The sequence below is a fragment of the Rhopilema esculentum genome, chromosome 15, assembly GCF_057945365.1.
Source record: "Rhopilema esculentum isolate cy_ngs chromosome 15, ASM5794536v1, whole genome shotgun sequence".
Lineage (NCBI taxonomy): Eukaryota > Metazoa > Cnidaria > Scyphozoa > Rhizostomeae > Rhizostomatidae > Rhopilema > Rhopilema esculentum.
The window spans coordinates 3,900,986-3,928,860 of record NC_142829.1 but is presented as its reverse complement, the minus strand read 5'-3'; the positions used below and the strand labels follow the sequence as shown (position 1 = coordinate 3,928,860).

The 27,875-nt window shown below is 36.1% G+C and overlaps 1 protein-coding gene across 2 annotated transcripts; it reads right to left on the bottom strand.

Moving 5' to 3' along the window:
• Positions 1 to 1,381: 1,381 nt before the first annotated feature.
• On the bottom strand, positions 1,382 to 18,317 carry LOC135685460 (NADPH oxidase 4). Of its 2 annotated transcripts, XM_065201408.2 has the most exons (22): positions 17,822 to 18,317; positions 17,119 to 17,177; positions 14,794 to 14,889; positions 13,768 to 13,881; positions 13,186 to 13,270; positions 12,756 to 12,853; positions 12,025 to 12,052; positions 11,521 to 11,567; positions 11,302 to 11,327; positions 10,548 to 10,628; positions 10,273 to 10,402; positions 9,676 to 9,768; positions 9,146 to 9,217; positions 8,710 to 8,772; positions 8,315 to 8,375; positions 7,464 to 7,599; positions 6,465 to 6,501; positions 6,284 to 6,366; positions 5,682 to 5,802; positions 5,292 to 5,366; positions 4,819 to 4,925; positions 1,382 to 4,287 (listed from the first exon to the last, which is right to left on the bottom strand). In XM_065201408.2, the coding sequence occupies exons 2-22, from the start codon at positions 17,173 to 17,175 to the stop codon at positions 4,170 to 4,172; spliced, it is 1,728 nt and encodes a 575-aa protein (XP_065057480.2). In that variant the 5' UTR covers positions 17,176 to 17,177; positions 17,822 to 18,317; the 3' UTR covers positions 1,382 to 4,169. The 2 variants fall into 2 exon arrangements, with proteins under 2 accessions (XP_065057480.2, XP_088968919.1); XM_089112793.1 differs by lacking the exon at positions 17,822 to 18,317 and having other exon boundaries at positions 17,119 to 17,530.
• Between the last annotated feature and the right edge of the window lie 9,558 nt (positions 18,318 to 27,875).

Genomic DNA, 27,875 nt, shown 5'->3' with positions numbered 1-27,875 from the left:
CTAACTCAAAACGTCAATTAAATGATCCTAGTGAGGGTTTGAATCATTTCTAAAAGGGCTTTTGCACTGAAAATATACCATCAAAATTCGATATTTTGAAAGGCTATAGCCTTGCATTTTTTCTCAAAATTTTAGCTGAAAAAATCAACAAAAACAAAACAAAAAAGTCGACCAGGCTAACTCAAAACGTCAATTAAATGATCCTAGTGAGGGTTTGAATCATTTCTACCAGGGATTTTGCACTTAAAAATTCCCATCAAGATTCGACATTTTTCAAAGGCTATAGCCTTGCATTTGTTCAAAAAAAATTTAGCTGAAAAATACATCAAAACTAAACTTCAAATTCGACCAGGCTATCTCAAAAGCTGAATTAAATGATCCGAGTGAGGGTTTAAATCATTTCTAAAGGAGCTTTTGCACTGAAAATATTCGAACAAAAATCGACATTTTTCAAAGGCTATAGCATTCGATTTTTTCTAATAAAATTTAGCTGAAAAATACATCAAAACTAAATTTCAAATTCGACCAGACTACCTCAAGACGTGAATTAAATGATCCTAGTGAGGGTTTGAATCATTTCTACGAGGGATTTTGCACTAAAAATATTCCATCAAAATTCGATATTTTTCAAAAGCTTTAGTTTTGCATTTTTTCACAAAATTTTAGCTAAAAAAATCAACAAAAACAAAACAAAAAATTCCACCAGACTAACTCAAAACGTGAATTGAATGATCCTATTGAGGGTTTGAATCATTTCTAAAAGTGCTTTTGCACCGAAAATATTCCATCAAAATTCGATATTTTCCAAAGGCTATAGCCTTGCATTTTTTCTCAAAATTTTAGCTGAAAAAATCAACAAAAACAAAACAAAAAAATCCACCAGACTAACTCAAAACGTGAATTAAATGATCCTAGTGAGGGTTTGAATCTTTTCTAAAGGGGCTTTTGCACTGAAAATATTCCATCAAAAGTCGATATTATCCAAAGGCTATAGCCTTGCATTTTGTCTCAAAATTTTAGCTGAAAAATCAACAAAAACAAAACAAAAAATTCCACCAGACTAACTGAAAACGTGAATTAAATGATCCTATTGAGGGTTTGAATCATTTCTAAAGGGGCTTTTGCACTGAAAATATTCCATCAAAATTCGATATTTTTCAAAGGCTTTAGTTTTGCATTTTTTCTCAAAATTTTAGCTGAAAAAATCAACAAAAACAAAACAAAGAATTCTACGAGACTAACTCAAAACGTGAATTAAATGATCCTAGTGATGGTTTGAATAATTTCTATAGGGGCTTTTGCACTGAAAATTTTTCATCAAAATTCAATATTTTGTAAACGCTATAGGCTTGCATTTGTCTCCAAAATTTTAGCGGAAAAAATTGTCAAAAACTAAACCATTTATTCGACCAGACTAACTATAAACCTGAATTAAGTGATGCTAGGTGATAGTTTGAACCAGTTTTAGGAGGGCTTTTTATTCAAAATCATTTAATCAATAACGACATTTGAAATAGCTTATGGCATTGGGTTTTTTTCAAAAATACAGGAGTGAAAAATCACAACAAACTACTGCATAGAATTTACCAGAGTATACTGTAAGCTGTAAGCAAAGTATCGTTACACAGCATAGTATTATCAATTCTGATTCTCTCCATAGTCTCTTTAGCCAATTGATAGGCCTTTTTCTGGCGCTTAAAACGTATAAAAAATAGAACTGAAAATGAGCTCACCAACTTCAGCTTTAAAGTAAGCAATAGAATCGAATGCAGCCCGGTAGAATGCCCATTTAGTCGTTTGCATCGCAAGGTAAAACTTTTGCCCTTCATAGTCCAATTTCAGGTAGTCTTGTAACGTGTGAGGATGAAACTATGGCAACATAAAGTTTATAAACCAAAGGCCAATGCACACTTGCGCGCTTGTTGCTTTGGCCGAATAAAAGAGACAATGTAATGCTTACTCGAGCAGCACTACAATGAATACAAACTCAATAATCGTGTAATCTGTGCCAAAATAAAAAGCCCAAGGGGCACCGAAAAAGCGTACCTTGTCAAATATTAAACGTGATTAAATTTAATTTAATCAAACTAAACATGAACAGAATAATTAAAAGCATGCTAGTGATAATTTAAACCAGTTTTACGAGGGTTATTGCTCGAAATTGTTTCTATCAAAAATCGATGTATTTCATTGCCTAAGAAAAACAGGTAAAGAAAAATGACCAAAAAGACTTAAAGAGTCTTTGAAAAGATGCAGGTGAAGGTTTCAAATGATTTTCCTTTCGTAGATCTGACACCAAAATAAAAAAACGAGCAAAATAACATTAAAACTACCAATGTCTTTAATTATTTGATGGTAGATGTTGGATTCTCTTTTAACTCTATCTAGACTGGGGGGGGCTCATTCAGCCCCCCAACTTATTTAATTAAGCAGTGCTCCACATTGGTAGACTCAACTAGCACGATGCTTTTTGACTTTCAAATTCTCTCTATATAAAGTGTGAATTTGTTTAAAAAAAACTAAATTTGGGGGAATTTGGCTGTTTTTTATATTGGTTAAGGTCAAAATGTAAGGAATCTTTTGATGCGCTGATCTCAGGTTCATCTCATAATAATTTAATGAAATTCTTGTAACCTCTTATATTCACAACAAGTACGGTCTCTTTTATTTTTCTAAGTCCAGTCGTGTTTTTCGTGACTTTGAATATGACCCTTTTTTCGTGTACTCTTGTCATAATGTCTTGAATAATTATGACGTCATTTCTCTTTTTGGACATCTTTCTTTTAAAAATGAAACATCATAGCCTCTGCTATGTCTATGGTGATTTTTGTCAACATAGACTAAGGAACAACGATTTTAGAGTCGGAGGGGGAGGGGGGCTGAATGAGTTCCTCCTTAATCTGCTAGCAACTCAAAAAGCCCGGTCTAGATAGGGTTAATGTGTAATTGCACTTTAAAATCCAATTGCACTATAGTCCAATTTTTTTCTCAAAAGTTCCAAGCCAAACAAACTGTCCATGAATAAAACGTCTTTTAATTATGTAAGTGAAGGTTTGAGTCACATTTACAAGGTTTATTGAACTAAAAATTTTCGTAAAAATATTTGTCAATTTTGTCATTAATACTGTGTCAGACTTGCACCTTATACTTGATGTAAACAATTTAAATTATTTTGAGTCAACTCAGGCATAAGGATCATACCAATATATGACGAAAGCAGAAACAAGTTTGAAACAAATGGCTTTCATGAAAAAGTTGATTTATCATACAGAAATATAAAAATTTAAGCAAACTCACGTATAGGGATTTTATTTGAATTGACCTTAAAGGCATTCATGTGAGGTTCATCATGGGAACTCGAGCTCGTCAACAAACTTGAGCATTTCGTCTGCTTTAAAGCTCGGTTCTTTTCTACCTGTAACCTTGTTTTAACACTGTATGAGAACGAAGGGATCAACAAGAATAGTGCGAGCTAATGAATTTTAGAGTCAACGAGCCATCCAGAGCTGGAAAGTACTGAAGAAGGTTCAAACGGGATGCAGAGCAGCACGAGATAAGGAAAGTTCGAGATACTGAGGGTTCGAGTTATCAGGGCTTCTAGCTGAGGAAGGTTTAGGAGAGTGAAAAACAGTTCAAATGATCAGGGGGTTGAGTTACCAGGGGTTAGAGATACCGAAGGTCAAGATATTAGCGATTTGAGATACCGGGATAGTACTGTAGCAATTTGTTTTAACAAGAGCCTTTTTTCTTGCTAGAGAGGATTGAGAAATAAGTACGGGATTATCTTAGGCTAAGCAAACAATAACAAGTTAACTATTGACTATATATCTAAGGTGTTTCTATATTTCAAGAAAAAAAGCATTTGCTCATTTGGAAGAGTCTTGTGTGCAAGAGTTACCGATCTGGCAACAATATTGCTGCTGCGATAAATCCTTAGGTCAGAACTGAAATCTTAAAATCAATCTAATCTCGAATATTTTCGATGAGCTTCGTACTGTCCAGTCCTTTGTTCAGGATTCTTTACGGCAACGTTATCATTTAGAATCTACTTTCCTTGAAGCGGTTCGGTACCACGAAACGAATCCACAACTGGATATCATTTCCATTGGACAAGCACTTCAGCATTGCCAAGCGACTACAAAGAGCTCTCAAAGCAACAGAATCTTTGTTCAGAAGCTTTCCTTGTGAAATACATATGTATTCTTTTGATTTGTCTTCTTGTTACAGATTTGATGCAATGTAGGATGAATTGCCTTTGAACCGCAGAAGAATACTCCAATTCTTTCGCTAGAAAACAAGGAATTTTTCAGGCAAAGTAGTAGGTAATAATGTCCAAAAAGCACATAAAAGAGGCCCTTCAAGTCAAAATCGTGTTTTTTTTGTTTGAAAAAGCCACTTTCTTTAAGAATGGTCCAGTGGCTAAGATCACGTACTACAGATAAAAGGGTCTCGGGTTCGAGTCCCTACCATGAACAAATTTTCGACTAGAGTGAAGAGAGTCACCAGCCAGGCGTAGGAATCACAAGGTGTGGACACATCGAGAGGAAGAACCATCTCACTGCTCCATAAGCACAGCTTCTTCTACTCTGGGTGCCAGAGCCTCAGAGAGTCAAAGGATGAAGAACGGGGGAGAGGAAATGCGAAGGACACTTCTATAGAAAGGGCACATTGGCCCCATGCCTCCCTATCAAATGCCAACGGAAGTGGTTGATCCCCCACGCCTCAACGAGCGGTTTAAAGAAGTAAAAGCAATAAATCTTCATTATAACTTAATCAACTTTATTTCAATAAATTGACTTGATTGTCAATAGTTATTACTTTTCGTGTTGACAGTCAATTTTCTCAAATTCCTCTTTCCAAACAGGTCGACAACATTGCAAATGGTTGACTAGCCATTGTCTTCGTTGATCATATAAAGATGGATCCTAAATGTAAAAACAAAAATCCGTTATCAACCTAAAAATGTTGGTGCCAGTCCCAACAGAGATGCATGAAATTTTGGCACCCACAATTGAATTTTCAGGGTCATAAGAACAGATAAAAACAAGTCGATCATGAAAAGAATACAGATTTTAACACGAGTGTCTGCAGAAATCAATAGAAATACACTAACATAAATTTTCATAAACCACCCCCCCCCCCCCCCTTAAATCATAACCTTCATTTTATAAAAGTGAAAGAGGAAATACCTTTTGTAGCTTATTTGAAAGTTAAACTAAACAAGAGCAGAAATAGGACCTTTTCAATGAAATAAAAGCATTTGTTCCGATAACGATGGACGATTTACTTGCCATTTCTGAAAGTGCTTGAGATCGTGTCACAAATAAGCGCGTTGACATCATTTCTTCTTCTGCATTTGAATTTAACTGAAAGATAAGTCACAAATTCACATACAGTTATTTAATTTCAAGATATTAAAAATCTTTGTACGACTAAAATTTTCCTAGAAAATAACTTTCGGCTAAATTTGATCTGATGCTCGCATAAGTCGTGAATCTCGGAGATGCAACATAGGTAGATCTTTCCGGTTTTATACACCTAAGTGTGTACAGCTTTGCATTTACAGTATCAAGCACTATATGACAGTAACAAGCAGAAACAAAGCAAAACGATGATGAAAATCCAGTATACAATAAAACCAAAACATTGAGAATAATAATAATAATAATAATGATAACTACCTGAATATTTGTTCGATACAAAATGTCAAGAAACCATGAAAAGTCATCGTGGGTTTTACAGACCCATAAAAAGTACAGCTTTCTAAGCTTTCCATAGGATTTCGACTCCTCTATAGTGTGTCTAAAAATTAAATTTGTTATTATTAGTTGAATTAGATTTCAACAAATATTTTACTGGGAACCTTTAATGAGATTTTGTTGTCAGAACGAAAGTCATGTCGAGAAAGGGGTTCACATTTGAATGTTCTTTATCAATTATTCTCACTAAAGGAAAAAGAAACAGTTTTTGGGACTTCTGCTCCCACCTCTACGCTTCTGACGACCATGTATAACATGGGGTATCACAATAAAGAAAACGGGTACACCTTGAGAAAAAAGAAATGATACCACATAATGATTAATTGCAAACACGATTCTTCTTCTTTGACGCAATAGAATGAGATCTCTCTTCTCAACTGTAAAGTTTGCCTCTTTATCAAGAAAGCAAATCAAACCTCTTTTCGTAATATATCCAGCCTCTTATAAATATTACCTGGCTGTTATGCAAATAATGTTGAATTAAATGGGAAGCAGTGAACCAGAAAATGAAATAGACTATGTACCTTATATGGTTAAGGACAGCCGCAAACGGGGTCACCCCAATGCCAGTTGTTATGATGAAGGCAACTCTGAACCTTGATACGTCCTGAAATACATAAAAGCTTTGGGATTAAAAAAGGGCAACAGGGTAAAAAACGATTAGTAGCTTTAGATATTGTACAACAAAGCTAATTAATGTTTCACCTGAAATGGACTGCCATATGGCCCGTCGACTTGCAACCTAGAATTTGATTGGAATACTTAGTTAACATGATGTAATTTAGTCTCTACTAAATTGGATATATTAAGCATCATCATCATCATGCCTTTTTCATAATACATCATCGACAATGTCCCATGGAAAAATGCAGTAAGTGCTACAGAGGTGTTACCCTGGATGCCAGAGCCTCAGAGAGTCAAAGGATGAAGAACGGGGGAAAGGGATTACGAAGGAGAATGGAAGAGGAAAAGGAGGAGACCTTTTTTTAAAATCCATTAAAAAGACGATTAAAATGGTTAAAAAATGCTCTGGCACCCAGGGTATAGAGGCGTATGATACATAGCCTCCCTATGAGACAAGGGAGGGCTGCAGTCAGACAAAACCTATCGCATTTCAGGCTGGATCCATTAGGGCAATTCTATCTCAATAAAACACAAACATTTGAGCAAGATCAACACGTAGCTCCCCTAAGCGTTTTGCATTCACTGCGCCCATGCAGTGCTATCAAATGGTGTACAATGCAGACATATCAGTATTGATCTAAAGGAAACACGACAGTGTGCTACAAGCCCATTCAAATCCACTTGTATCTATGTTAACGAGGCGTAAGATATAAAGGAATAGAACAAGTAAATTTAGACACATTAAAACACACTTTTGTTGTCAATGTATTAATTCTAGATTTGTGGAAAATGTTTCGTTTGAGTTGTTACTTATTCATAATTTATCTACTGATATAGATGTGAAGGCCACTAGAAAATAATAGTAATCATAGAATTGCTTGAAAAGGCCATAAATTTTATGCTATTTGATCAATCCATGGTTTGATGTAAAAAGGGAAGCAAGCCGTTTTTTTCATAGCAAGCCGTTTTTTTTCAATTCTGTGTTTGTAAATTGCAATCAGTGTAACAATCTGGTCAGTTATAGCCATTCTTTGAACATTGAATTGTAGAAAGAGCATCAATTATAGCATTTATAATCACCTCATAATAGTTTCTTCAACTGGGATTGCCACTACTCCAGGATTGGTATCTTGAACAGAAATCGTCCACGAGTCTCCAACACGACTAACATGCTTGTTCACTATCACCATATTTTGCAGCAAAGTGGCCAGAAGTTCTGTTATGAAAAGTGTTAAATATTGTAGCCAGAAATGGTCAGATAAGTATTCAAAGACTTGAGGACTATAGCTTCGAAATAACACTTTCAGGGACCTAAATCCCATCACCCCTTTATCCCGTGTCTTTTATTTGAACAGTCTTTAGTCAATTATTGTAACTAGGAAAGGCTATTGAAAGTTTTGAACAGAAACGGTTTGGTTTCACATAAATGAAACATCAGAAATTCGGGGAAAAAGGCAAGATAACTGAAGTCAAAAGTGGGCAGAAGGCTTTAAGGTGCCATTGCAGAATTTTACAAGTGAGCGGTTGTTAAAAAATGGGATCATTTTTGTTAAATTTAGTTTAAAAAAGATGTAAACGTAACTTTTGTAAAAAAGTATGTAAAGCTGTAAGGCAAGATTAGTTGTGAGACTGTAAATTTGATCGTTAATTTAGCTAAATGACTTTGATGGAAGAGGAAAAGGGAGTTTTGTAGAGCAGACGACTAAAAAATGATTTCTTTGCAGTAACTCAGAGTCAATTTTTTTAACCACAAAAGTCTAAGGAGCATTTTGAATGACTTTTGGAAGGAACGACACTGCATAAGGTGATGAAGTAGAATGCTACTTTTAGCAAGATGTTTTTCAAGGGGCGAGTTCCAAATATCAAAGGCACCTGGTCAGACAATTCAACAAAGATCATCCATATGAAGGTGGAGAGAAAAATAACCATACCGGTCCAATCTCCGGCAACTTTGATATGCACTGCGAATTCACCGCTTTCTTCCGTAGGACACTGGGAATATGAGTCGAGATAAACAAATTAGATACTTTGGCATCACGTGGGAAAGAAAGTAAAGAAAGAAAAACAGGGGATGCAAAATGCAAATAAATTTCATTCAGATGAATGTTCAAACTAATGAAGGCAAACGAAAATTTGTATTGCAGATCTTAAACACTCTAGAGCTAGCAAGAGCCAGTAGTTCTCATGGCCACAAGAACTATGCTTCAGTAGCATCATTGCAGTATTAATTATTTCTTGAAGTGTCTTGGCATAAAAATTATAATTGGTATTTTAAATATTAGAGAGAAGGAGCAAGCCAGTAAGTGTTGAAAACTGTTATCGTTACCTCTGTCAATGTAAATGGATGCCATTCTAAGTGTGAAATGTCCCGGCAATTCAGCCTAACAAACTATAAAGAATGAGCTCATAAGGTTTCTTTAACGTATAAATTTTAGAATAAAAAGCAGGAAACAAAAAATACTGCAGTTAAAAATCCTGACAATTTTTTTTATCTTAGATGAAAATTAGAGAGCAATGTTCACATTTAATTCCTCGGATTTAGTTGTAAACTCTAAATAAATTTCAGAATAGAATTTTAAAACGCTTTGTGATTTTTAAATATTCTAGAATGTTTTAGACAAGATGAGTGAAATAGGCAAATATTCTAGGAATATTCTTAGAGTTTCCCATGGACCAAGGACCATAAAATGGAGTACACATAATGAGAAAAACATGCAAACATTCTACGCTGAAGTACGCTGATGTACAAAGGTAATGCTCACCTGGCCTGGAAAAGCTGAAAAGCCCTGCTTTTTCATCCGTAGCTCTAGTATCTCTCCGCTGTGAAAGATCGCCTATGATGATTAAAGAACACATTGCAACTTTCTCAAACCTGATACATAAAAGATGTGTCTTAAACCGAACAAATCTTTTGGAAAGCTCTTTGTGAAAATTTGTTTGACACTTATTCCCTTTTGCGACTTCACTACAGACTCTCTCAAGAAGTCATCTAATTATCTTCCTGATAAAAAATTCCCAATAATTTTCCAAGCTTTTTGCAATTCATTTTTAAACCTGATAATGTATCAATAACAAATTGTAACTGCCGCGAGGGATGCAGCAATAAATTGAATTTTGAGGAGAATTTTGCGTTAATAGATAGTACATACCATCACGGGTAAGAAGAAGGTACCCTAATCTAAAGCCTTCCTAGTCAAAGAAACCGCTGCAAATACTTATTTCAATGAATATTTTTCTTCCAATATAGACGGTTGCTCAACGAGGTAAAAAACTTAAGAAATATGCAACATACCTTAGTTACTTGAATTGGTTTTCTAGCAGAAATGAATCTGACCATCTTTTCTATTGCGTAAAGAAAGAGGGGTGCAACAATCCATTTCCAAGCCTAACAGATAAATCTTAATATTTAATGGATAAAAAACAATTATAACCTCTCTTAGTAACGCCTAGTTTGAAAAGCAGCCCCATACTTAGTTTCTAGTGCTATTTAGCTTACGGTCTGAATTCTCAAATCTACCTTACTGAAAAGTCTGTTTTGGTTAACACAACTAAGCAAACCCATAGCAAAGGGCTTTTTACAAAAACTGTTTTAACTATTAGATATGGACACAAACATAGACATTTCTACTGTTTCGAATAATGTCATTTGGCAAGGTTTAGGTTGGATACAAATGCTGAAATACTAGATATTTCTCTCTCATAACAGTGCAGAATTATTTTGGACATTTTCATAAAGGATGGAATGCATGACTTAAAATGCTGCAGGTTGTTGGCAAAGCTTTACAGTTATCACGAATTTTTTCTGTCAGTCATTTTATGAGATTGTAGATAGGCTTTGTAATATCATAGTACACGAAAATACTATCTTTTGAAGGAATCTAGTTTGTACCTGCGGAGGATCAGGAGCAAAATTTGGCTTTCCCTCGCAGCGCTGTGTAAAATTAGAATTTTTCATCTTCATCATGAACTCACAGCCAGGATGGTGCTCTTCAATATTGGTTTGATATTTGACTATTCCTCTAAAAATGTAACAGAAAAATGAATTCTAGTAAACTCAGCATAAAAGAGAAAGAATGAAGGGTGGGAAAAATAAATCGATATAGGAGAAATTTGTCTTTTACAAAAAGGTGTTTTGAATTTAACACAAGATTCTTTCAAACTTACCCAAATCCATGCACGACCAAAAATGCAAAGAATGCAATGGATAAATGATGTGAATACCAAAATATTTCAAAACGGGATCGTCTAAAAATAAAAAAAAATTCACCAATAACAAGGAGTGTAATGTAATTTGAAACGGAATTTATCACTCGAAAATATCTACAGGGGCATGGCAGGTAGGTGGTGTAGGTATCAATGACTGTAAGGGCTATGATACTCCCTCCAATTTTTCATGTTTGACCAGAAAATCTTCAGTTGGTCTATAAAATCTTCTTTTCATCAGTTAAACAGCCTATTGATAGGTGAAAAGCGCCCAATTTTTTTTCATCGATGTCTTCGTCGGTGGACTTTACTATTGATTAGCTTACACCCACTAGTCTGGAAGGTCAAGTTATGGCACTGCATAGCCATCAGCCTCATGCAAAACTGCAAGGGTTGAGGATTCAGCAAGTTAACAGGAATGGTTTATGACTAGCCTAAGTACTCTACGTATGAGACAGGGTCTTGCTTATAACATTGCAACATATTCACCATTGCTTTTCGATGGGTAGATGTAGCTTCAATGGATCTATTGACTATTTGCTATCGTTCGCAAGTTCATAAATGCCACTTTGTCTCAAAATTTGAAAGATTTGGAATTTTTTGTTCGCTGTCTTTTTGTAAGGGTAGCCTTATTATATTTGTGAGGGTAGCCTTATTTTTGTCCCATAGAACTAGTTTGAGACAAGAAGAGCATCAAATATATTGATGTACTTACCTAACAGGTGGAAGAGAACCAAAAACCTAGAATTTAACGAAAATAGTTAGAACAGCCAAAAGAGCATTATCAAACTTTGAGATACGTAATAGTTAGCACATAACAGTCATTAATAATTTTTTTGGATTCATAATGAGAAAATGTCTTGCCGAAGGAGATCTGAAACTGTCTCCAGAATCTTGGATTTCAAAGTAAAGGATATTTCTGATGACAACTTACCAGGACAGCCAAAATAAGCAACATCGCAATTCCTGTGTAAACAGGCACTGTAAAAATCAATTTAAAGGTTATTAGTGCCTAAACATAATTGCTCATGGTATTTAACAGTCAATCGCGACAAAAAAGCCGTTTCGATGAAATGGTTTACATAGTATGATGCATTTAAGTCAATCATCTCTTGCAAATAGAAGACGAATAGGAGAATGATCTTTCTACAGAGAGATACATATATTGACGTTAAACATAATTGTTACAGCGCTAGCAATACAAAACTTATCTATGCTAACAAACACAAACTTGGAAATTGCACAAAACAACGCTATAAAATCCTCATAGGAACCTCGGTTTGATAAATAATTTCATGCACATTCTCAAAGAAAAAGGCCTCGTATTCATTTAAATTCTGTTACTACCCAATTGCTTTTTTCGTTCACAATTCAAACTTGTCTTCGTTACATATAATTTGCACAAGACATCTTAAATATAAAATGAAGATTAACTTACGTTTTTTAAGAAATAGAAGTATGTTGATCTAGAAGAAAGTGAAATGAAACATCAGTTAACAAGAATTGTTAACATCTTATGCACTGCAAAGCAAGTGCTAAATTTTGCTTCAATTTTGAAAGAATTCTAATTCAAAACTGCAGAAACAAGAAAGAGCGCGGAAGGCATCAAGACAACAACAGAGGTGTAAGTGGATATTTCAAACGGAATCGGGGGTGCTCAGTCCCTGAGAAGCAAGGGTTTGTGGTAGTAAGGATGCCATTGAGGGCCATGGGTGAAGTAATAATTACTTACATTTTACGAATTTTATAAGCAACATTAACATTAGTAACAATTTAAGAAAACTTGAGTCAAAAGGGGCTGCGAGAGATGGTTTGCACTAAATGACTTCCTCTATATACGCATCGAAACTTTCAGAATGACATAAACTTCAAAACCTTACCTAATAAGTATTTATCAGACATCTTACTGTAAATTGTGTAACAAAAAGACGCTATAGACACAAAATAACTCCTTCCTTTACAAAAAGCACGTATTTTTGCAATTTTATTGTTTGAAAAAATATCAACATTTCAGTTCAATACTCTAATAGCCTGATGACAGATCCCTTTGTTCAAAGTGCGTAGCTCACAAAATAGACGACAATCATTCCAAGATCGTTAATTTTGAGACAAAAATGACAATATCTCTTGCTGTCTAGAAGGTAAGAATTATAGTAAATTTTCCCTTACATTATCTTTGTCTGCAGAAATGTTTAGTTCAGGATTATCTTCTGAGAAATGCACATAGAAGCGATAACAATTGGCAGCATGTGAAAATGTGTGGATCACTACAATCGGAAAGCAATAAAATATATAAGCAACTGTAGTATGAAAATCAAAATTTCTGATTTGTAGGAAAATAGTGCTAGAATTTCCCAAAATGACCTTCTTTCCCTAGCAGTATAGATAGGTGCTGGCAATAGAAAAATTGTTTCAGTAGAAATTAGCCTTCATTTTGCTAATTTGTGTTTTGAATTGAAGAATTTTAGTACATATCGTTGTTTTTTTATCTAAGAGAAAGATAAAAATATCAACTGCAAATAATATGTTGAGTGACGTAGCAATGCATTTGAATAAAGCCAGGGTTTGTAAGCAGGGAGATATAATGAAGATTTCTTACGTGATAATACAACTACTGATATTCCAATAACAATATGAAATTTGTTGTTGTGGTTGAACAGTCTTCTGTGTGCTCCTTTGATATGCTGTAAATAGAAAAGAAACGATGTCTTACAGTGGCGGCACCAGCTACTGCCGAGTGGGAGGGTAATGGGCGTGGCCAGTGAGACCACGCCCTAATAACCTCGTTTCAGTGCTTTGTACCAGATCAAAATTCCTTAGGAAATACGATCTACCCCTACCTAGTGCTTTTTAACCCGTTTTTAGACGAAATATGTAGACCATGTTTTGAAAAAATTAACCCCCCATACCACCTCCTGGCGCCTCCACTGCTTATAGACCTTATTTCTTTGAAACGTTTTAACAGAAGGAAAAGATGCTTGAAACAATGAATGCTGATGAGCATTGGATCCAATAATTCTGATACTACGCAAGCCGTTTATTTTATTTTGCATTGTTAGAAATCAAATACAGATTGACCTTTTAATAAAAATTGAAGATCAAATAAAATAAAGGACAATCCTCTAATAATTTTTGACGTTGATAAATATTATGTGTATATATAAATGCGTCGATGGATTACCTTTTGAATATGAACTCTCAGCCAAGTGAGCAAAGATTTACAAACAGGTAACAATATTAGAAAGCAGTTAAAATATAGCAGAAATGCAGTTGCTCGGGAAACGCACAATGACTCCTGCAAAAGAAAAATACCGGAAATAGTAAGTAGGGGTAGGTAAAATGTTTTGATTTCATGATTATGATTATTATTATGACTCACAGTTGATATTACATTCAGAGCAGCGTAATGAGCATGTGGTAATTAGAAGCCATTTTAAACGATGTTTATTCAAAGCCACGTTCTGAGAAATACCCAATATAAACAATGGTCTGTCTATATTTACATCTGTAACTGTTATATGCTTTCATGTTGCACATTCTTTAGGTTCTTTTATTAGAAAAGTATTACATCTATTTCTAGGGTGGTCGAACAATGAACACATTTCTGACAATCGTCTCAGACACTAATTTTTTATTGGCAAAGAAACTTCGGGATCTTTTGTTTTGCAAACAGATCCCAAAACACTTGAATGAAAAGTGAGCCTTTCTGAAGAGTGCTCTATGGTATCAACAACAATAACAAATAAATCTAATTGTCTATAAAAATTGTGTCCTTTTGTTCTCAGTCTTATTTAGAAAAGTGAAAGCTAAGTTTTCGGTCCAACTTGTGATTCGCAACTTTATCAAGATAATAGCCTAAATTTAGGCCAGATTAAAGTGGACGGTCTGCAGGCCTGTAGGTAGTTAGATATCTGGGCTGTGAACATTAGAAGTTTAAAATTTCGAAGCCATTTCGCCATTATTAGTGAGTTTCTTTTGACAGAGTCCTAAACACCTAATGTTTTATCAATCTTTGTTTTATAAACCGTCGAGCAACTTGTATTTTGTGAACCTTTGACCCACAAAATGCTTGCTTCCATTTGTAGAATGTGATTTCTACAAAAATTGGAGCAAGCAAATTGAATTTTAACGTCTTTCATTTGATCGGCTAATTTTCATTTATCAGAGATATATTAAAAGCATTGGCCAAAAACAAACGATTGCTTACCCCAAGAATTCGACGCAAGTAGTAGTATTGAGCACCACTACAATACTTTTGGTACGAGAAGTAGAACATCACAGCATTTGATATTATCCACAGTACCTAGAAAACAATCTCTAGCATAAAAAATATTGTAAATGATAGTAACGATAACTCCTGTTAACTCGAACATTCGTTAACTTGAAGGGATTTTATCTTTTTCCTGTATCATCAATTAAATCGATTACACTGTATTATCAGGATATATATAAGAAGCATTGATTAGAAAGCATACTACGCTTTTACTTTTGCAAATCTTTTATTGTCATAATTGATGAATAAACACTTAGTTGTGACTTTTATTGAACATGCTAGAAGCCGTTAGTATTTTAAGCGCGTAATAAACGCATCCCTCTTGTCAATTTTTCCAAAATTTTCCCAACCCCACACTAGTAGGGACTTCTGCTCTAGTGAGGATACCCCCCCCTCCCCCGCCTATAATTTTTTTATTGAATCAATCATTCTGTTGCTACATTCTCTAGATTTTTGCTTTTTGTAAATAATTTTCCCTGTTGTGCATTTCTTTCCGATAGAGAGTTATATTTTGGTATTTTTCTAGACTTTCCAATCCCCCTTTATTCAGATCCTTCAGTTGTGAAATCCTTTGATGGTCACATGTCTAATGATGAAAAATAGGTGAAGAGCGGCGAAAGCAATTCAGCTCCCACACCCCGACCACGCCTTACTTTCAATGGCTTTTCAGAATTGAGCATTTAGCTATCGTTGGTGGCAGGAGATATGAACATCTTCTCTGACACTGGCTTGAAACATTTTACTTCAGGTACATCTGAAATAAAATTGCTTAGCTCGACTTCAGGTACTTCTGAAATGAAAGGGTCAACCTACAGAAAAGCTTTCTTAGGCATTTAAAGTTTTCAAGAAACAGTTTCTTGTTGGATATAAGGAGAAAAACTTTAGTTCTCAATTATCAATAAACGGTCTCACTGAAATAAGGGAATACGACTGGTCCAAAGCCAGGGACCCTTATCCAAAAAAATTAATGCGAGAATATTATTTATTTACATACTCATGGGTGATTTCTATTCTTTGGCTGTCGTCAGAAAATTGCACAAAACTTCTTGGTAATGTGCAAAACGTTAATCAAAGTATCCAATCAAAATTAGGGCATGGTTGCCAAATTCACCCGAAATGCAATATTCCATGTGCAAATCAACATTCTTATTAAACCAAAATTGAAAGTTTTATTCAGTGATAAGACTACAACACAGGTTGTTTGCAAACAAACAGTAAACACAAACCCCTTATCTGGATACCATAACTAGAACATCATGTCAATGACTGTGCCTAATTAATATGGTTTCATGGACCCTCGACCATTTTTGAGTGCAAGAGGGGTAACTAGCACACTTCACGTTCACAATTCTTCTTCCACATTCTTACTTTCTTTGACTCTCTGAGTCTCTGGTACCCAGTAATGCCATACCCGGCAAAGTCTTAAGATTTCTTAATAAAGTTATCTAGTGATGAAGCCATACATATCTATTTTCAGAATCTTTTAACTTGAACCAAATATCTTGAGAGACCATCTCGAAATATATTTTATTTAGTTAAATATGTAAAATGTGTTGCAAATTGGCCAAGAGATAATCTTTCCCCTCCAAACATCGTGCTTTTCGATTCTTCCAAAGCCTATTTTTGGTAAATTCTACAACTGTAAGACAATGTCCTAAAATAACAGCTTCGACGCAGCAACACTTACAACAAAAGTAGTTCAACTGGAGAGCATTCATTTGATTATATGAGGTATTCGTACTACTGCGAGGGCAGATCTAGACTGTGGGAAATTTTACTTTACTTTGTTCTCTGTTACAAACTTAATGAACCAAGCCTAAAAAACTGTTTAGCACTCAGACTGAGCAAGCTTTAGACTTTTCATTAGCCATATCACAACAAAATTGGAACCTGTTTAAATTATTTCGGATGTTCAGAGTTGTTTCTGTTCTTTTAGCTTAAAATCTAAGAAATGAATTTATGATGTCACACTTACAAAATCCTTTGAATTAGTTCAATGATAAGTAACGCCTAAGGGTTTGAGACGCCCCCCCCCCCCCCAAAGACCTCGACAGAATCCAGTTTGCAATCCGTCTCAATTTCCTGAGAAAATTCTGGGTGAGGGTCATTGTTCTGGAAAAGTATATCTTTTTGTGGTTCTTTGATATTGAAGCTGCCGCTGCCACTATATACCCAAAAATTAGCCATGGGCATTCCCAAAACTGATCGTGGCTTACGATATTACGATATTTAAAAAACGATATTAGAAAGTAAACATACCAATATGAAAATTTTCATTCCTTCATTCTGGACAACACTTCTGATATTGTAAGCCATTTCTAAATTTGGAGATAATAGAAAAGATTTAGATGATCTGGTTTTGTGTATTGAAAATATTTTCATGGAAATTTAAATATCAGAACGAACTAAGCTATAGAATATATTTTTATAAAAGGGTTAAATGCGAAAAACAGAATTCCCGTTAAAAGTTGCACCCGTCCGACTTCCCCCATTTGAAATAGACCCGCTGGCATACAAAACCATCGTAATTTTGCTGTATCTTCTAATGCATTGAGATGAAATTATGACAATGGATACTAAATTAAGAAGAAGATATTATAGGCACCTTCGAGCAGGGGGCTGGGATGGTTTAGCCAAATGTTGTGCATACACAAATGCCAAATATTAAGCAATAAATTTTATGCGGTTTTAGCCCCCCCCACTTTTTAGATCCCCCACTTTCTCAACACTCCGCGGTGCCTGGAATATGTCATTTATGTTTCTAGCATGTACAAAAATATTATCTATCATTAAAGGAGTACCAAAGTTGATTTTATGCCAACGATTGATTTCCAATTAACCTTTCGCATAACTGATAAGGGACGCGGGTGAGGAAACACCCCCAAGGTGCAGGATTACTATTAGATTTCATTTTAAATCAAGATTTGAGGGATGCTTTGGAAAAGAAAAATATTTCAGTTACCTTACTTCTTGGCAAAAACTGCGGTAACCCACTTGCGCAAACCTATCGAAAAAATACCTCCTTGGTTACATATCTTATACACCGTTTAACTTTGACCTACACACGATATAAATGATTAATTCCTTTTCTATTCCGAGCTTCTTTATCAAAAGATGATAATTAGATTAAATACGCTATTGCTACCAAGTCAAAGCTGGTTTACAAGATACAGAATAAATTGCAACAGAAATGCGCAGTACCCTTATAAAAAACCAATGAAACAATTTAGCGATATCAGGCCAGGGAAAGAGGAATTACAGCTAATTATAAAAGATACTAGCATAGCTTCATCAGTCAATATAACATGATTGCTCTTGTTAACTTAGACTTGGAAGTGTCTAGACAAAACTTTGCTAAACCATGGATGTTAAAATTTCAGACACTCTCTGGAAAGGGGAGGCATTAAAAGTAGGAGAGAGCCGGGTTTTGACGGGAGCTTTCATTTTCGAGAGGTGTTTTTTCGAAATCGCAAACGGCTTTCCAATTAAAATATAAGGTACTTCCTAATAATCAATGTGAAAAGGAAGCATCCATTTGAGGATAGGCTGCTCATTTCAAGAGAGGTTAAATTGGAAATCTACTTTCTAGAGAGGTTAAATTGGAAAAATCATGTTCAAAAGGGGGGGGGGCTCATTTTAAATTCTTTCTAGGAGGTGCACAAATGAGGGGGTGTTGAATCGAGGATTGACGCATAGTCAAAAATACGGTAGTTTTTTATGCCCAGACACAGGCACCGTGGAGGGTTGAGTAAAGTGGGGGGTCTAAAAAAGTGGGGGGCTAAAACCTTATAGAAAGAGGCTTTACTGGTAGTTTAGTACTAAATATTGGTCATTTTTTGCGAAAGTGGGGGGAGCCCCCCCCCAGCCCCCTACTCCACGGTGCCTGAGACAAGCAACCTCTTTGAAAATACAGTAAATGAATTACAAACAACAATAAAATGCAACTTATTAACAACAAAATTATGAATTTGTGGAGCAAATTCTTGTGGTTAGGAATATATATGAATGCACATTTTTGCAGCACGATTCCAGAGATCACATCCCTATTATCTAAGATGATTTTCTCCAATTTAAGCAAAGTTGCAAGTGGGGCAGTTGTAACATAAATGCTTGTTAGGATGTCATTTAAAAGTTTTATTTGTAGTTCTACTTAACAGCAGGTGAAAAGAGAGGCAGATTTGATGAAATATGATACAACGCCCATTTCATGGGAATCCATCGTACACCATACTAACCTCTAGCGTACGCTTATGTATATGCTGCCTGCTAAGTTTTACAAGGACTTTAAAGTATTTCATAAAAAGCCATTTTAACTAACAAAATTTGAAGTTGATCGATTTTAAAACATTCATAAAGCATTGAGTATCAGCATTACATATCATCAAATGAAAAAATAGGTATATCAAATAAAGCTTACAAAGGGTCTTTACTTTCCAATCTTATGCACCTTTTCATGAAGTAAAAACTTTCTGTGTTAGTGAACTTAAATGATATCGTGCCATTAACAAGAAACCTCCTCCTAAATTGGCTGATTGCTGAATCCTCGATTTAGACTTTGACGAATAGCCCTTGTTGAAATCGTCCTAAGCAACACAATTATGATTGTAAACACTACAAATTAAGGCGTCGGTAATGCCAAGGCGTGTCTACATCTCAAAAAAATTAAAGGCATGGCAATTAATTATGTTTTGAATAAACATCACATGTGAATTACGGAGAATTGCTTGGAAGAGCACGAGACAATTAATCACAAAAAATGTTGGGGAGACAATTATTACTTTCCCTTTGTCAGCAACATGTTTAATGTGTTACACTAACTTATTTAAACGTAATTAATCTTAATCATTGTTTTTTTCTGTTCGAAACATTTGATTAGATTTTCTTTAAAAGGAGCGAGATCAGGGACGTAAAATTCAGGGAAGGTTGGAGAAAACCGCTTTTTAAAAGTAATTAGATCAAGCATAGCAATGAAAAGGCCTTTTCCTCGTTGTGGATTGGAATACGGGATACTTTGATTAATCTTATAAATGCTAATTATATTTTTGAGGAATTTGTTACGGCTTTTTAGATGGAGGTGTTTAAAAAGGGGGCGTTTAATGGAGGAGGCGTTTAATGGAGGAGGCGTTTAATTGAGATTGTACACTTTTTAAAAAGAACCGGATAACTTATGCCAATGCACGGTGTTCTTACTTTTTGGATAATTTGAAGCTCGGCTGTTCTTAATATTGTTTTTATTCACACAATGGGTTTTTACAAGTACATACTATACATTTATCTAATAAAACAACTGATGCTGGGCACGTTTTTCCTTTTTAGCAAGTCGAGCCTCAAAATCGATCGTGCCATGAACTGGGGATGTGTGGCGCTACCATAAGTAACATCGGGTGCTTTATTCAAAGACACTTTGACCTGCCGGTTCAAAAAACCCGGTACACTATTCAAACTGTAATGAAACCGGGGCGAACAATGGTTTTTACAATTGCAAGCTCTGCCTGATGAAGGCCTTTTTACTACAATTTCGGAGAAATTTTCATTTTCAATGTGGCGACAAAGCAAAATGCGTCCGACGGGAAATCTTTTTGGAGATAACAAAGTACAGTTTTCGAGACGCCATAACCCAAAAATTGGCATCGCCTATACCGGCTGATTAACATAAGGCCCGCTCCTTTTACTACAAGTAGCCGCATAGAACCGAAGGCTGAGCCGAAGTCTGAATGACAGAATAGAGATTCTGTGGCTGATCGTCGAAAAAAATATTTGTGTTTGCTGGCTACTATACATTTATATTGGCAAAACGATATTTGTCTTCAATGACACCTTCATTTGCGTTTCCGCTTTTGTTGTCCAGGGACTGCTGAAACGAGAACATTAAGTGTACGAAAACAATCTTCTAGTGTTCTTTCAAAAAAAATTTCTTTTTTTGAATAAAAGCTGACGTCTTAAAGCAATGACAATTTTTGCTAAGTTTTTTCTCCCAATTAAATGAGACAATGTCTCCGGTAGCCAATGCGTCCTTCAGGTTGGGGGTCTTGGGCAAAGGCCATTATACCGTGTGCTTGTTGAGCATGGATACGCCGAACACCCCATGATGCGCTGACGAGGTCGCCCAGTTTTGACTATGTCTTACCTTCGGCAGATTTTTATATTCAACTTCTTTAGCAACAGTCCAAGTATTGGGGTATCACTAGACGATTTGTGTATTTTACTATTTTACATCGTTTTTTGTCAGCCATTTACGTGGTTGCTAAAAACGTATAGAACTAGCCTGAATGTTCAAACCCTAGTTGTTTCGAACCCTCGATTTCTCGATAATTCATCTAGTACTGTAAGTGTAGAAAACGTGAGTTTCATTAGTGGAAACAAATAGAATAACAAGGGACATTAATTTTGCAAATTATGCTTTACACAAACAGGGAAGATGGGGGCTTAAAACTAGAGGCATCAATTGTTCTCATTTATCAAAGATTCTGTATGTGTACCCATGAAATTTCAGCGTTCAGGCATAAATAAAACTATTAAAACATGCATACGTGCTCAAATTAAATTCACCAGGACTCGAGCAACTAAAGCAGTGCTTACTTTTGACTCGCAGGGGGATCTTAAAGTCAAAAACAACATCTGGAAAAGTTTTGCGCAGGTGAAATTTTCCGCAAAGTTCTGATTGGAGAATATTTGCCGCACCAGCTGAAACATTAATGAGTGCACTTTAATAGGTAAAAATAGCTGATTAAAATAGCAAACACGAGTATCTCTAAGGCGAATCGGAACCTTGCGGTGCGGTGTATGTTTGAAATACGACAAGCGTAGTAGTGGGCGACGCTAGAAAATTATTGCATCAACAGAACGTAGCACGCTGCTGTAACGGGCAACTAACATTTTTGCGGTGGGTTGTATATAAACAATTAGCTTGGACATGCCGCTGGAAAGCTTGATTACCGTTGGAAAATATCAGATGAATTATTGGTATGTGTATTAATGCATGCGACTAGTCCCAAAAAAATGCAACAAGGTGGGAGCACGTGCAGCTATTGCTACATATGTATGCACTCGCTGATGATGACAAAAATGATCGAATTTTCTGCAGAATAAAACTTTTGCGAAATAAGTACAACCCCAGACAAAAAATAGTTGAGATGTTTCAAGGAAAGTTGATATTTTCTCTTTCCTTTAAAGAATAACTCCCCCTCCTCCAATTCAATGATGAATGCCTGATTTTGAAGGAGAAATGATAGAACGACAAAATCCAACATTTATTTTGGGGGAAAGGGGGATTCGTATATACAGGGGGGAACGTAATGTAGAAAATTGCAAAATTGCACTTTGTTTCAACAATTTTGTCTGGGATTGTAAGTTTATAAAACGAAAATAAAATAGATGTATAACGCATTTTACAAATTTATACCGTTGTGTAGTGTTTTCGATATCTTTTAGTCACGATAGAAAGAATTTAATTATAGTTTGGAGCACTGCATCGCAAAAAGCAGCGGCAATGCCAAAAGAAACGACTTGGAATTAACAAACATTGGGCAAAGGACAGTATAAAAGATCGCATTTCATAAAAGGAGTCATTCGATGGACAATCAATAGAGACAGAAATAAAATCGCATAAAATGCCAACTCTGGTTACCAATTTCTATTTATTTCTCTTCGTAGTTTTTGCAAAAGCAAGGACAGCATATAAACGACTGAGTTAGTTGCATATGAAAAGAAAAATAGAGGTCTAGATTAACAGCATTTTGTAATTTCTGTAGGTATGTAAAGATGTCATCTATATATGATTGTACAAGATATAAATCATGTGTATTCACTCACCAACTTCTTCTCTTGACCTCTGACAAGACTGCAAACCTTGAATGAGACTTATGGTCTTCTGCCAAACCAGTCAGGCACCGCCGTGCCCAATGATTGCTGGATGACAAATTTATAGGAAGATATGCACACGTGACTACTTAATGTTCTCTGTTTATACGAGTTCCATTCGACGACACTCAGTGTAAAAGATGGAACCAGGAAGCTTAAGAAGAGTTTAAGCACGAGTAAAAAAAGATAACAGTGAACGGTTGAAAAAAGGGATGACCTGAAAGGAGAAGTAAGGCAGAGGGATATAGTGTTGGCAGGGGTTGCAATATAGGGGTTCAAGAAGATCGGGGCACACCCCAGCATCATCTTTTCGAAAGTTTAGCATCGTCTTGGATGAAACATTTTGTTATTACTTCGAAGAGATAGCTACTTCACTTAGCCAAACGTGAAATAAGCACGACCTTCAAAAGCATTACTTAGCCACCCTCCAGAGATGCATGTCTGCATTCTAAATCCATAGATAGAAAATTCTAAATCTAAAGATGCTGGCAGTTACTTCAGGAGTGCTCCTGCCAAGATTTCGAGATGTATCGCCTCAGTGCAAATGTCTCATACAATAATTTTGAAAACTTACCGTTTTGTGAAATTTCTCAATGAGTAAAAATTAAGCACGCTTTGTAGAAAAGCGTTCTCCCATCTTTTAGACAAGACCAGAAAGCTGATTAAAACTACTTATCTTTAAACAATTACTTTCGAATTCCACAATTAATTTCATTACATCAGTGTAATTTCAATGCGTAAGCAATGTCAAGTTTCAAAATCCTACGCCATCCTGTTCTTCTCACAAAATTTTGGTTTAGAGCACGTCCTGAGCGTCTGTTGGAAAAACCCTCCGTTGAAATTACGTAGCAAGGTGAAAATAGTATGTGACGTCAAAAATTTCCTTGCATTCTATAGTGGCATTGACGATTCCAAAACGTTCGACTGTAGAAGTTATAAGAAGAAGATATACAGAGGTACCAAACTTTGGTCGAATACTAGTAAAACTAAGGTAACAGCAATATCTTTGAAGCTTTCTATGACGCAGACCTACTTGGAAGCGGTTAGAGCGCTTGCACCGCAACACTGAACTTTGCGAGAGCAAGTAAAGCTTTCCGAAGATTTCAATCCCCTAATAAACTAGAAAATCATTGTCTTATTGTTGAATTTCAGTAAATTTCAGTCAAGATTGTATACATCAAGTATTTGAAGAGCATGTAACAATAATAAATGACTTGCGCAGCGCTTTTGTTCCATTTGCGGAACCTGCGTTGACTGCAATTCTGCACGCATTGATGGGGTGGCGGATAGGTCGATACAAGAAGAAATATATCAGCCTTACTTTCGTTGCACAAAAAAACCGGGGGTAGAAAATTTATATTAAAAAGACACTCCTCAATACACCACAAACCAAAATACGACAATCATGTACTGGAATGCAAACTATAGGAGACGGAGGAGGGCTGAAACGATTGAAACAGTCCTTCCTCTAAATGATTGAAGCCGTCGGATCAAATCAACAGTACGATGCGAGTAACGATTGTTTTCTGGCGTTCAAAAGGAGGTGACCCCAAATTTCCGTCCCCTCTCCCCCAATCTTCCCACCCTGGCTACGCTACTGCAAACCGGCTAACAGTTTAACAAGCATTGGTTTTTAAAAAGATGGATTTTGCAAACCATTTGGGGTACATAAACGAGTATCTACTCTCCTTGAAACCTTTGAATACTTTGTTATTATAGTTGAATAAAAGGGGGGGGGGGAATAAAACATTTAGGCCACGCCCTTTTTAAGGCTCAAAAACGCTCTTTTACAAAAAAGCACGCCAATTTTTCTGAAGGGCACGCTCATAACTAACTTTTGGCTGCGTAAAGGCAGTTTGAAAATCTCAGGATTACATCACAAAAAGTACGCTGCCAAAAATTACCACTTCCCAAACATTTTCTCATAGAATTTAACGAAATACAAAATCGATCCTGCCGAAAACTGGGGTGACGTGTCCCCACCCCCAGTCCCCCCTCCCGTAGCGCTGCTACTGTATGCAACAGCTAACTTCAAATAGACACACTGAGATAAACGCTAAAGTTAAAATGCTGAACCAAATAATGTTTTATGTTTACATATCTGATACGAGGCTTGATAGCGCCCCGTTGGCGCCACGGGAAAGATTAGGGTTGACATGTCCACCCAAGTTTCTCCAATGATTTAATTTTCCTATCATCCAAAATCATCGAGAATATGGTAGGGGAGGAATGGTTGAAAAGAGGTTTGAAAATGTCACCATTTGTTACATAGTCAAGGCGGGGTTCTAGCCTTGCGACTGAACGAATGCATGTTGGAGCATGCGCAAATTGAATTTGCCCATTTACTGCGAATTCGCAACCATTCGCTGAGTAGTTCAATTCAGTTGAAATCGCCAAAGTCGCGCGTCCAAAGTGAAATGGAATCCGGCCTTAAGTCTTCCGTAGAAGAGGGAAGTCGAAAGAAGTCTAAAAGTTAGCTAAATGGCATTTTCTTCTTAGTTTACATTCCAGATATCAACTTGTTTATATTTTGAAATTGCCAGCAAAACAGTTTTTTTGCATGGCAAGCTAGTTTTAGCATTTCGCTTCCTTTGTTACGTGGACAGTTAAGAAAGCAGTTGTAAAGAAAACGTTTGCAGATGCTATCATGACGTCTAGTGGTCCCACTGTGGATAAAATATCACCCAATGCAATGTCTATACGTAGAGCATTCGTACCAAATGAGCTGTGGTATAATTTACAAGTTCTCAAATCATTGGCATGTTGGTTTAATACCTCAGTGCCGAACATAGATGCAATTGATGAGCACGTTCTATGCAAGAACGTTGAAAGGATCGAATTGCATCAGCAATCAAACTAAGGGTTTTCCAAACAAGTATCTTCAGTGTTTTCTTAATTTATTTCATTATTAATCGTTAATAAGAGCTAAGGAAGAGAGACAAGTGAGCTCAAATTCTATAAATCATCATCAAAGATTGATATTTCATCAGTTCACAAAGGACTTCGCAAATTCTCCCTAAAATGTTATTCATTATTTCCTATAAATTAAACAAATAGTCGTAAAGTAACCGACATTAACCTCCAAATGTACAGCATGTCAAGCAATAGGTTGTTCGCTAGTCCGTAACTTTGTATACAGGTGTGACTTTAGGCCAAAATTTCCGAAAGCTAAACCCATGACTATCATTATGACGTTGGTTGGCCATGACGTCGTATAGGAAAAGCTTGAAATTCATCTGGATATTTTTGCACTGTCCATTAGATGGTGATCTTCATATTTCAAAACTCTTGAGAAGCATGGTCGTAGCGAGAAAAAGGTATACTGGATGCCGAACAGCCCTAACGTCTTTCTCCTTCTGCTGTTAAGGTGACATAAGTTCGTTGGTTCGGAGAATGACAAGAAATGAAGACATCGTGGATGTTACTAATTCCTCCTCCCTGTTCAAAAATTTGTCAGAACTGTAGGAAACATCTTGTGAAATGTTGGTTAAACAAGAGGCCTTCTTTGTTACTTCTATGCCTATGCGAAAATGTGTCAGGAAATTGGTATCTTTAGCCACCAGATAAGGCTATCGGTTCTTCTCCTTCTTCCTTTTTAGCAAATCCTGTATTCGGAGAAAGATTGTATGTCCGATTCTTGCAGCTCTAGACATTAACGCAGCCGGTCAAATATGAACAAGTCAGTTGTTGGATGGACAACAACTTATGGCCAGCATAAATGTACCCTTAGGCCGCTGTTTGGTAGCATGTTAGCGTATTGATATAGAGATATGCATCGTTATGTTACAATGATGATGCTGCCTAGGCTTTACAGAACAATACTGATCAACTATGCACGGTCAACTGACAAGGCATAATGCGGCATATTGCGGCATAGTGCGACATAGTGCGGCATAGTGCGGCATAGTGCGACATAGTGCGACATAGTGCGACATAGTGCGGCATAGTGCGACATAGTGCGGCATAGTGCGGCATATTGCTGCATAGTGCGACATAATGCGACATAGTACGGCATAGTGCGGCATAGTGCGGCATAGTGCGACATTAAGCGACATTTGAAAAGTATTTAGCGGCAACTAAACAGAAAGAGACACTTGCAGAAGCCGGACCGGTCTTAATTCCTTCCGGTATCAGCAAACTGAAAATACTTGGAATATGCAGGAAATTCTAAATTTCAGAGTCTGTTTTTAAAAAAAAAGCCTTATGTGGTGGACCACATTTTTTGTTGTGTAAATTTTTTTGAACAGGTAAAGCTTATTCAACATAAGATGTTGTTCTGTTAAGAATAAGACTGCCCTTTGCAGTCGCAAATTCCATCAGTACAAGATCAAGGAACAGCTGCAACTTTCGTTGTTCAAAGAAAGTCCTTAATTTGCTTTGCTAGAGAAAATAATCAATACTTGAGAGAATTCCATTATTTGATCAAGGAAAGATTATCATCCTGAAGTTGATTGTTGCAGCAACATTAGTTTTCTCGTCTCTCGAGCAGCTGTTTTTCTGCTAAAATAAATGCTTAAGAAAAAGATGTTCTTGTTCGCTGTTTTGAAGATTAAACGCTTACTTAAGCTTTGGATGTTTCTAAAATTATCATTTTGATAACCTGAAAGGGGCTTGATTTATGTGTTCTTCTTTCTCAAGTTACAATGAAACGAACTAAAAAGTCAAGTCCTCTGACAGGTGTGAAGATAGCCGATTTGGTTAGGGTAGCGGGCTACAGATCCACGGTTTGTGGATCGAAACACGGATTGTCGACATATCATGAGGAAGGGCCAGGACACTGCTTGACATGCACAGCTTCCCAGTCTTTTAAAAACTACCTTCATATGGTACACTCCTTCACGAAATATATTAAGATTGTTTATGACAGCTACTTGAGTGTGAAATACTTTTAAAAGGAGTTAGATCCTCTTTCCAGTTACATTTTAAACGAAATGACAGTTTTTCGAATCTTCGACCTATTTGCGAACATATAAATCTAAATCTTATTCTGGATCTGATTCTCCAAACACGAAAGATCTCCAAACATAGAAGTTGAAGTGCAAAGGGAATCAACAGATACTAAAATGGCTAAAATGGCTTAAGCCACCCGTCAATCAAATATTGGCCAATCAATAGGCCGTTTCACGATGTGATTTAAGCCATTAAGTATCTGCCAA

Excerpts from the sequence above, each read along its gene's own strand:
- LOC135685460 (XM_089112793.1), bottom strand. The coding sequence starts at position 17,241 with ATGAAAATATTTTCAATACACAAAACCAGATCATCTAAATCTTTTCTA. Across the intron at positions 5,803-6,283 it reads GCTGTCCTTAACCATATAAG|ACACACTATAGAGGAGTCGA; the intron begins GTACATAGTCTA and ends TTTAATTTTTAG. Across the intron at positions 4,288-4,818 it reads ATTGACTGTCAACACGAAAA|CGAAAGAATTGGAGTATTCT; the intron begins GTAATAACTATT and ends CTTGTTTTCTAG.